The 12,167-nt window shown below is 28.2% G+C and overlaps 1 protein-coding gene across 4 annotated transcripts in view; it reads right to left on the reverse strand.

Annotated features, from left to right (window-relative positions):
• LOC122504403 overlaps positions 1–12,167 on the reverse strand; it is a 361,846-nt gene that overhangs the window by 154,880 nt on the left and 194,799 nt on the right. For all 4 annotated transcript variants that reach the window (XM_043615525.1, XM_043615520.1, XM_043615504.1 and 1 more), the window contains exon 2: positions 10,926–11,338. In XM_043615525.1, coding sequence (XP_043471460.1) covers positions 10,926–11,292 — 367 coding nt within the window. In that variant the 5' untranslated portion in view covers positions 11,293–11,338. The remainder of the gene's footprint in view (positions 1–10,925; positions 11,339–12,167) is intronic.

The raw sequence follows: 12,167 nt of genomic DNA on the forward strand, positions 1-12,167 counted from the left end.
TCAATGTTAAGTGGACGTCAAAAAGATCTACAAATTAAAAAACTAAAAATATTTTTTTAAATAATTTTAAAATTAATTTTAAAAAAATTGCAGCATGCTTGATCCAAGCTTCTAACAACTTTGCAACACACTTGCAGCAACATTTCTTATAAGCATGTAGAAATGTTTCATGGCAAGATTGCAGAAACCTTGCGTAGTAAGCTTAGAGCAATCTTTCCTTACAATCTTGTAGCAATATTTCATGGCAAGATTGCAGGAATCTTTCACAGAAAGATTACAACAACCTTTCATGGAAAGCTTGCTATACAGTGGACATTTTGCTATCTCAGACAAGCTTGCGGAAATCTTGCGCTGTAAGATTGTATGGAAAGCTTGTCTCAAGCTTACCGCAAGCTTACGTGTTATCTGGGATTTACACTTAAATAATAATATTTTGAGTAATAGCAATTTTTAGAAAATGTAAATATAATTAAAAGTACTAGGGTGATGTGGGGTGATGTGAAACATGGTGGGATGTGCAACACTGCCGATTTCTGATCTACAGTTCGATAATGAACAGAGCCAAGTATTGCCATTTGTTTGTGTCCTCAGTAGCTTGTTTCTGATATAAAACTCAGGAGACAGCTCGCAGCTAGGTTTGCTGTACGTAAGTTGACTTAAATTTCTCTAGAAGGAAATATTTCTCGCGCTTTACATTTCTAGTCGTTTCGTGAAGGGTTTTAATTTATTTTATAGATAAGAATGTGCTTATTGTTGCTTTTTTAAGTGTTTTTAACCCTAGAAGGAGTAACTGGGGTGTCTGGACACCCCAAGCAAAATTCAAAGTATTCCCATGGCTTAACCAATAATTTTTTTACGCTCAAAACCCGTTGATAATTTAGTTTAAACCTCTATCTTTTGACACCTGTATGTGCCGCCAAAAGTTTTGCTCTAGGAAGAGCTCTATCTCCTGCTAAAATACGTCTGGGGTGTCTGGACACCCCAGTTACTCCCTAACGTTAGAAACATTGTCAAGATAAGTAAATTCAAATTTTTTTAAAAAATCGTTTTTAATCAGTTAAAATCATCTGATAAAGTATAAATTGATAGGTTATGCATGAAAAAGTTGTATTTTATAAAAAAGAAACATTTTTATACAAAAATTCGATTTTTATGAAAAATAGACATTCTGTATTTGTAACAACTTATGAAATTTGAGTTAAGATTTAATAAAAATTTTTGTGCTCTCTCTACAGTCAGAAATTAAATTCTAATACAGAAAAATGTAGTATATGACAGTCAAATTTAAATTATAAATTCTATATTGTTAATAATATTTTAACATATATTAGAGGTATTAAGAATTGATAATTAAAACTTTGATTAAATATTAATTTACAGAATCATTTCATAAGTTATTAATTTTAATGTTAATGTATTCAGATATATTAAGTTTGTAAAATTTTAAATTTATAACACCACTTTTAGTAAATATTAATTGTTTAAGTCCATTTTTATGATTTTCACTATTCGTCAATTGTCTTTAATTTCTTTCACTTCAGATGTTCAAATAATTATGTTTTTTGGAACTAAAACAAAAACTAATTTTTTCCCCTAAAAGTGTATCTGTTTAACTTTAAAAACCTAAAATAGTTTTTAAATTAGTCAAATTCTTAAGAAACTACAACGTTTTTTGTAAAAAAAGTCAATTTTGCAATTTTTTGGTGTTTTTTTTGGGTTTTTACGGTTTTTTTCAATTTTTTTTTAATTTATCAAAGTTTAAACAATATTATTGTATTCCTTACTAAAAAACCAATCAATTCATTATACAAAAATTTTTTTACGTCAAATAGAAACCTTATAAAACAAGTTTAAAGCGTGGGGTGTCGGGACACCCCAGTTACTCCTTAGAGGGTGAGTAAATTAACGTACTCCTTCTAGGGTTAAATATCTTTTTATATTTTGTGTTTCCATTGCATTGTATTGCGTACAAATCATTTTTTGCAAAATATCATATTTGGGGTGATGTGCAACACTTTTTTGGGGTGGACGTAACTACTTTTTACGTGCCATAACTGCAAAAATTCTTAGTTATTTTCCTTTAATTATATTCCTCATTCAGTTATTAATAAATAAAAAATTAAACAAAACAAATTTTATTTTTCTTTGGTGAAATCTCCACTTTTCAGAGGTCAACTATACCTTAGTAAATTTTTTTTTGGCATATTTCGATTAGTTTGCATTGAAAAAGCCTAAAATTAATAATTAAAGAGATTTTCATCGATATTTATACATTACATACCTGAATTTTACTGGTGTTGCACATCACCCCAACTTTTTTGGAAAATGCAAAAACAGACGTTTTTGAAAAAGCGATAAATTTGTAGGAAAAATTTAAAATTCTGAAAATCTAATAATGCAGAAATATTCTATTATAACCCAGGCGCGAAGTGACGCCGAGTTCAGGCTTTATAAAGATTGGCCAAGCATTGGTCAACATTGATTGAGCATGAGTGAATCAGCGAGAGCAGGACTGATCGAAGCTTTAATGTAACACCGATTCCAGACTGCAGCGCGAGCCTTGATTCAGCATTGGACATCAATGCTCAATCAATGCTGCGGACGCCTAACGCAGGACTGAAACAAGACTGCTTCCACTGTTCCCAAATTTACTCGTTTCTCACGTTTATTCAATATAATGTGAATAAATGAATTATTAATAATAATAATAAATATTATTGTTATTATTTTAATTCATGTGCGTATATATACATATATATTTAATGACAATAAGTTATTATTTGTAATAATTATATTATTTTCATAGAAATAATAATATATTACTAACAATAAATATCATTTGAATAGTAATTTTAAAAAAATAATTTTAGTAAAAAAAGACAATTTTTCTGTTAATTGTTACATTTTTTTCTTGATTTTAAACAGACTTTTAACATTATTTATAAACATGTTCACATTTTTTATTCACAACACAACACACAATTTTATTATTTTATATAAACGCTTATAACAAAGAATGAAAAATATTCGCTCGCATGTGGGATCGAAACTCACGCACCCCGCCCCCCTAACGCATACCGGAAGTTCTCAACGCACGCATTTAAACCGCTCGGCCACAGAAGGCTGGAAGGCTTCTCGCCTAATCTACTATATCAATGCCAGTGCCGTCACTCAGTATGGGACACCAATGTTCGTCCCATGCTCGATTCAAGACTCGGTCAATCTTGTTACAATATTCAGTTCCTTTATTGCCGTGTGCACTGTACAATATTAAATATAAATATTTATAAATTATTTAATATTAAAATATTTTTTCTGATAATTTTATAAGTTAAATTATATATTATTTTTTTTCTCGCACAGTGTCAAATTATTATTTTCAAATTCAAGAGTTTCGTTTATCTGAAAAATTTTCAGTGAAAAAAATGTTCATTAGGTAGTAATAAATATTTATGCCTAGTAGTTTTACACTAGGATTAACTGTTTACTGAATCCCGTGTAGAAATGGTGGTCGGGTTCTAGTGGGGACCTCACCAGTTTACCCCATTTGAAAAAGGGCTCCAACTAGAGAAACTAGTGGGGTTCTAGTCGATTTTGTCACGCTCTAGTTGATAGGGCCCCGACTAGAAGTTCTAGTTCACTTCTACCGGTTTTAAAAATTATTATTTTTCAACTTAACTTATTTATAATTGAATTCTCCATTCATATTAACATTATTAATGATTGTTGCACACGAAAAATCTCGTGCCTATGAGGGTTCGAACCTTGGACCTTGGGGACACCAGACGGATACACATACCTCTCGGCCATGATAGGTTGGATGGACTTCCGCTTAAAGTACATCCCGTTTGGAAATTCCGCCATTTGTCCCTATCTCTAGTAGGGCTCTCGCTAGATTCTGACTAGAATCTCTAGTCGAGAAAAACTAGTCGGGTTCCAATCTAATTCTAGTTAGATGATTCTTACAAGCATTATTTATTGAAAAAGTTTGCATATTATTTGATTACTTAATTTTTTAATTATTTAAACAAAATCTTTTATTTATTAAGTAAATTAAAAAAGAATAAACCATAAATAAATATTAATTATGTGGATATAATTAATTTTTATTAACTAAATATTGTAATATATTATTTATTATTATTATTATTTATTAAAACAATTATAGTAAATATAAAAATATAAAAGTAATGTAATAAATTAGTTATGTTTAATTTTTCAATAACGTTATAGATATAATTAATTCATAATATTTTGAATTTTAGGGAGTTATTATTCATCACTCTTATTTAACTCTGCATTCCTAATGATAGTTAATAATAATTAATTATGACATTATTGAAAAATTAAACATTACTAATTGCAGTGCTTTTTATATTTACTATAATTATTATAATTATATTATTCAATTTATTATTGTAATTATAATATTATAGCATCTTTTTAATTATTATTAAATACTTGCATTAATTGTGAAAAACATTTTAAAGTATAATTGCACATACATATCTTTTTAAAAAAAAATTATTTTTACGAATAATATTACAATATTTAGGTAATAAAAATTAGTTATACCCACATAATTAATATTTATTTATGTTTTATTCTTTTAATTTACATATTAAATAAAAGATTTTTATTTAATAAAATTGCTTTATTGGAATTTTTTGTAAAAATATTCTACAATATTTAAAATTTTGTTTAAAAAATGTTAAAAAATTAAATAATTAAATAATATGCAAAATTTTTTAATAAATAATGCTAGTAAGTTTTTCTATCTATTAATCTGAATTATTTATATCTATAGAAAGATAATTTATGTATGTCATACTTTTACACTAGTTTGTCTAGTTTGAAATCGATAAGGTCCTAGTGAGTTTTTTCCAGTCTGAATTATCTAACTAGAATTTGATTGAAGCCCGACTAGTTTTTCTAGACTAGAGATTCTAGTCAGAATCTAGCGAGGTCCCTACTAGAGATAGGGACAAATGGGGAAATTTCTACACGGGATATTATCAAAAATATATTTTTCGTCAAACGCGCGCGACTAAACACAAATAACCTTGAGACGTTGCGATTGTCGTGCTCCCACCATCCCATCTACTCAATGCACTCCCCGCCTGTGACGTCATGAGGGGAAAGCATTGAGTAGATGGGATGGTGGGAGCACGACAATCGCAACGTCTCAAGGTTATTTGTGTTTAGTCGCGCGCGTTTGACGAAAAATATATTTTTGATAATATTCAGTAAACAGTTACACCTAGTGTAAAACTACTAGGCATAAATATTTATTACTACCTAATGAACATTTTTTTCACTGAAAATTTTTCAGATAAACGAAACTCTTGAACTTTGAAATAATAATTTGACACTGTGCAAGAAAAAAAATAATATATAATAATTTAACTTTATTGATATGAATCTTATATAATTAATATAAATATTATACACTAAATAAATATTAATATTTATTTACCAATTGATATCTTAATAACAATAATAATAATACTTATTATATTATTTAATAATAATTAATAATAATAATTTTTAAATAGTATAAAAAATTACTAAAAATTATCAGAAATAATATTTTAATATTAAATAATTTATAAATATTTATATCTAATATTGTTATAAGTGCACACGGTAATCAATAAACTATCAAGATTGATTCAAGCTTGAATAAAGACTGGATGTTGAAGCTCCACTCACGAAGATTGACCAAGTGTTAAATCGAGCATAGGACGAACATTGGTGTCCCATGCTGAACCAATATTGAGTGACAATGATATAAAGACTGCTTCAACTCTGGGTTACCCACGCTGGGCGTTCAAGACTCAGTCAAGTTTCAACCCATCGTCAGCACTGGTCTTTCGCGCCTGGGAATGCCTCTAAGTCATTCAATTTTGAAATATTTAAAAATTTAATTATTTGACATGTTTTTCGTCCAACGAAAAAAAACGTTGCACATCACCCCACATCACCCTACTACTAAATATTGAAATAGGTAAAAAAAAGTATAGCTATTTATGGTTGAAACCTGTCAACTTTAAATTGCAAACAATCTAATCTACAATTAGTTACAATTAGTAGAATCAGTAGCATTATTTCGATTAAAAATAATGAAAATCCGCTGAAATTTAATTTTGAATTTGCATTAATTTTTCAATTTGAATTAATATTTGCATTTTGAATTGACAATTAAGCAAAAAAAAAAAAAAAAGTAGAGCATGTTCAACGGCTTTTTGAAACTCAATATTAGTTTCATTAACACGAAGTAATATAATCATTTTCAAGTTGCTTGATTGTCAGTTGGCTTATAAATAATTCAGGATGGAGCACTTCACTTATTGAAATTCGAATTTCGTATTGACTCTTTTTTCTTTTCTCGACGGGGAAAATTGACAGCTCAGTTGTTACAGGGCGAATCTGGCACATAATATATAGCGGTGATTCAGTGGTTCGGGAATCAGGCGAAAAATCGTTTTCCTGCTTCTCGATGTCTAACCCGGGACCCTTGTCACCCTCCTCTCTTGATTCCCGAGTATTCGCACTCTCAATCCTCCCTTTTCTCCCTCTTTCTCTCTCTCTCTCTCTCTCTCTCTCTCTCTCTCTCTCTCTCTCTCTCTCTCTCTCTCTCTCTCTCTCTCTCTCTCTCTCTCTCTCTCTCTCTCTCTCTCTCTCTCTCTCTCTCTCTCTCTCTCTCTCTCTCTCTCTCTCTCTCTCTTGAACGCTTCATGCAGGAAAATCAACTTTCGTTCATGTTGGGGAAAGAGAGCGGCATAGTGTGTCATCGTATTTGTGGAAAATTTAAATAAAGTTCGATGGACTCAGGGAATCGACAATCCCAACTCAAGAATCCCTTTTCTGTCGCATGGGCAAATCGACGAGAACACACATTTCACTTGCAGCACACTTCCTTTTCTACTTCTGTGTATACACACATATATACATATAACGAAAAGCAATATCTGCCCCCTTAAGTCTTTGGGAATATTGATAACGATTTATTTTTTAGAAAATTCGTTTAAAATATTATCTTTAGAAAAAATTTGATGGCGAGTCAAAAAAGTTAGTTTAGTTCTTTATTTTCGTATTTTCAAATAAAAGAGAAATTTTTTAATTAAAGGGGATGTTAGAAAAAGTGTAAGAAATTTTATTTTTTACACTTTAAACTATTTAAAAATTCATTTGATAAATTAAAATGTAATATTTATTAATTCTGACTAATTAAAATTATTAAGAAAACATTTGATAGGAAGACAAGTAAAAAATTAACCTTATTACTATTTTACAATTTAGTTTTACATCCATTCAAAACCAAGTTTGGCTTAAAAATTTAATTTTGTTTTTTCTCCAATTTAAAATTGGAGAAAAACAAAAATTAAATTTTTGACTTTTTCCTGGCTTTAAAAAATATTCTGATTAACTTTAAAAATGATTAGATATACAAAAAATAGCCGGCTGAAGCTAGCAGTTGTACTCAGCACCAATATTTAGGCGTCAATCGCACTAATATGTGACCGGGTCTGAAAAAAGGGACCTACTTACCAAAATCAACTGTTCGAGAAAAACGCGTTTAAAGTTTTCTATCCAAATAAATTAGATTTCTTGAAACATTTTACATCTTAAATTAACATGATGAGTGTTGTATTTTTGATGCTGATGATGTATTTTTTTATGCTGAATACAATTTTCATGGTTAAATAATTGTTCAAACAACCCTGTAATTGTTATAAACAATTTACTTTGCAAAAGTGAAATTATGGAATTTTCAAAATTAATTTAAAAGACTTCCGGATGTCCTAGAGGTCTGAAATTTTTTATGCAAGTTCAGAACTGATACAATAATGAATAATTCTGAACTCTACAATAATCCATTGTTATTTTTTGACTTGCACAACCAGGTTGCCGATGACGGGTATACTTGGGGATCATCTTCGAGGAATTAAGTCGAATTTTTTGTAAATGGTTTAGGCATTCAATTTAAGATTTAGGGGGAATATTCTTGACACTTAGACAACCAAGAGTAATTTTGTCTTAAAATTACTTATATTTTCCAAAAAAAAAATTTAAAAAAATTTTTTTTTTAAATTTGTTTAAACAATTGCAAAAAAAATTTTTTAACAATCAGGACTGATTGCATTGTATTTCTAGGACCTTAAACTATAAGAAACCATCATAAAAAAAATCGATTTTTTGGTAAGTAGGTCCCTTTTCTCAGACCCGGTCACATATGCCTCTCTATCAAATTTAGTAATACTTAATGTATTGTTATTTGATAATCAATAACCACTAAATAAGAAATTTAGTAAGTTCTTATTTATTAATTTCATTAAATAGATTACTAAGTTTGATGGCGCCTATGGATTGGTGCTGAGTGCGACTGCTAGCTCCAACCAGCTATAAAAAATGCTTTAAATAAATTTAAATATGCATATCATAAATTGTTATTATTCAAATGGATTATTCTAAAAACTTTTAATTATATTTGTTTAAAATCTCAATTAGTAAAATGTTTAATAAATTGAATTAGTGATGGATTTTTTGCTTTTGAATCAGTATATTTTACTAATAAATAGTACCTAATTTCTACTAATTTATTTGTAAAATTTACTAATTCCAAGGCAAAAATTCAGTCACTAATTCAAACTAGTAAACAGTTTTACGAATTCAAATTTATTAGAGAGTAAATAAAAATTATTTTCAGAATCAATTTTTTAAATGAATATTTAATTTAAATTAACAAAAACCTAATTAAATATAATTACAAATAATAAATTAATAAATAACAATTTAAAAACATTTTTCACCAGGTACTCTAACTTTCGTACATTTTAATTGAGAACTATTTGGAATTGAATTATTCATAAAAATAAATTGCAACTGCAAATTTGCAAAATTCAATTATTTTAAGAATTTTCAAGTAAAATTCTTGCTCAATAATATTATTGAAAATAAAAAATAAAATATTTTTTAATTACCTATTAATAGAAAAAATATTTTATAACAGTTCCTCTTTAAAATAAATTCAATTGCATATTGTCTAAAGTTTCATTTTTATCAGAAGTTTTCATCGAATTTTACTTTTATTTAACAGTTATTAAAGTAACAAATAATAGAAATTCTTACACTTTTCTTAATAGGCATTTATATTAAAAATTACTTTTAGATTTGAAAATGAACAAAACATGGAGTTTCAATAATTTTTGCTTTGACTGTCTGTCATCAATTTCTCCTTATTAATCATTTTATGATATCAATTTTGTAAACCCGTACTAAAAAGAAACTGGATATATCTCTACATGTTTAGCTGATGAACAACTTTTTCTGTTACATATACTAGAACAAATTTTTTTTTTTATTTTTCTTAACGGTATATTGAAAATAGCTTAATCAAAATGTAATAGTAATAATTAAAACTATACGTAACATTGAAAGACGATTTATATTTTTTCTATATAGCGTACAAGATTATTTTTTTCATGTAGAAAAATAAAATTTCCAATTTTTGTTTTTCTTTTTCTTTTGGTAATGTTTTAAAACTCGTTTGAAGTATTACTAGTTATAACAAGATTTAGACACTCTTTTGCATTAGATAAGATGATTATGGTAATTAAGTAAATTCCTCATTAAAATTAATTTTTCATCTACGCATCATTGAACCCGGTTAAGTATATATACGAATGCTTGTTTATATATCGTAGAACGTGTAATTAATGATATATTTTATTTGTTGTAGATGTGTTTTAATATTTTTTTATCATTTTATGATCTATATGAAAAAATTTTTTTTTCATAAAACAAAACAAAACGTGTATTTCAATTTTTGTTTATCATTTGTCGTTATTGTTTTTTACTGCGTCAAAAGTTTACGAGTTGAAAAATGTTCGCACACACCTCGTTTTACATCAATTTTTTTTGTGAATTATTAATTCTTTATTGCTGAGGGCTGAAAAAGAGAGAGAGAGAGAAAAAAAGAGGGGGATTTGGTGAAAAAAATTGAGTGTTTTTTCCGATTCAGGTCAATATTTTTGCAAATATTGACTCGAGCACAATAAACTTTTTAAACTGGTGCATTTAAATAATTTTCACCTTTAATGAATCCCCTTTCCTTTTGGCTCAAAATAAATTATCTCATGATTAATTTTAGCCTCGAGAGGAGAGCAGATTATCATTCCTCTGGGTCATTTTAAATTATCTTTCGAATTCCCTGAAGAAGTAAATGTTACGATTTATGATTCTGCATTCGATAATATTTCAAAGTGAATGGAGAAATTTGAATTAATTATTATCAATCAATAGCAATGGCTATTTTTGATTTTTTTATTTCGATCATAAAAAATGAGCTTTTATTTAAATTTTTCTTTCATTTCCTTCTTAATATTATCTTATTTATTAAAATATCTATTATACTATTCGAAATTTAGAATTATTATTAACCAGAAATAAACAATATTTATTTACAAATCAAGCCTGGGCAAATATTTAAATTTTAAACTTGTCATAGGCAATCGAAGTTTTTCCACAACTAAATTTTTCAGTTCTGAAAATCATTAGTCATAAAATCAAAAGTAGAATTTACAATTCTGATTTATTTGTTACGCTTATTTAAGGTTTAAAAAAATTTTACTTTTCATTCATAACAGTTTCAGAATGAAACAGGAAAAAAAGTTCAAAGTCATTCCTCTCTGGAAATATGATCGTGATCTTTAAAATTAAAAAGAAGAAAGTAGAGAATAATTTTCTCAAAGATCGTTACTCATAGAAAACATTTCTTTTTTGCGTGAAAATGATAAAACTTGGTCCAAAAAAACTTTTTCTTATCATTTTCTTAAAAAACTATTGATACCATTATAGAGAAAAGTTTGTTTTTTCCCTCCTTTTTTTCGAGAAATAATAAATATAGAAAATTTTCAACTTACCGGGATTGCTGTCTGCATTGGAGTTGAATAGAACACAGAGACCGGTTTCGTAGTTGACAGCTTGACAGGATTCGTTTCCTTGACATGTCTCCAGACAGTCTGTGAGCATCAGACTGCCTGGTATAGATTCCAACATGTTTGTTGGTGCCGTGTAGACATAACCGGTGACCAATTCGAAGCCAACCATTTCAGAATCACACTCATCGGAACCAGCCGATGGTCCAGTGTAGTCTGGACCGGAAACTGCCGATGGTTCCGAGGCAGTAGTGAGACCAGCGGCGACAATTTTCGTTTCGCCAATGAAGACAATGTACATTGTTAGAAGGAATTTCGTTGAAAATTGACATCTCGTGTTTTTCGTCGTCATTGTGATTATTTTTCACTTTTGTTTATTTGTCTATTCGTTTTTTGATCTGAAAAAAAGAAACGAAAAAAATTTTTAAATCAATCTTTATTTTTTTCGTCTAATGGGTGAATAAAATTTTCTCTCTTACAAAAATGTATTTCAACAAAAAAAAAAAAAAAAAAAAAAAAAAAAAAAATGGGCAAATATTTATTCGACCTGGCAAACAAGAGCTCATCTTCTTTACTTCGTGTCGAGAGTGAGCGAGTAAAATAAACGAGAAATTAATCGCAAGTTTTCGCCCCTCGACACTCTGTATAAATACACTTTGTATCTTGTTGCGAGAGGAATATGGACAAAGATACAACTTCGTGAGTTGCTAATGTTCTTCATGTGAATATTAATACGTTTAATATCTCAACTAAACGCTAAGTATGCGTGTGGATTTTTTTCGATAATTAACACTTGCTGCTTTTGACATCACTCAATTTTTTAAAACGCGAATAGTAAAAATATAAAAAACATCTGTTCCCGCAAAAAATTGAATCTAGAAAGAGTACTTTATTAAAAACATTAAATTTTTAAAACATTTTTTAGAAAAATAAAATTTTTCAAACAAATTTAAAAAAAAATTTTTATTTTATAACATTTGCAGATTAAAAGTTTTTAGTAGAAAATTTCTCTATAGGAAAATTAATATGTCATTTATTGAGTCTCTAGTTTATATTGTTTCAAAAGTAAAGCAAAAAAAATCAATTTGTCTTTATAGAATTTCATTAATTACTTCTGCTAGGCTATTGTAATTATAAGCATTTAATTACTGATAATTATAGTCGCTTCATTAACTCAATACAACACTGTCAAGAACATTGCTCTAGTTCAGGCAAGTAAATTCCTCT

This window comes from Leptopilina heterotoma, unplaced genomic scaffold (genome assembly GCF_015476425.1).
Source record: "Leptopilina heterotoma isolate Lh14 unplaced genomic scaffold, ASM1547642v1 Lhet_11, whole genome shotgun sequence".
Lineage (NCBI taxonomy): Eukaryota > Metazoa > Arthropoda > Insecta > Hymenoptera > Figitidae > Leptopilina > Leptopilina heterotoma.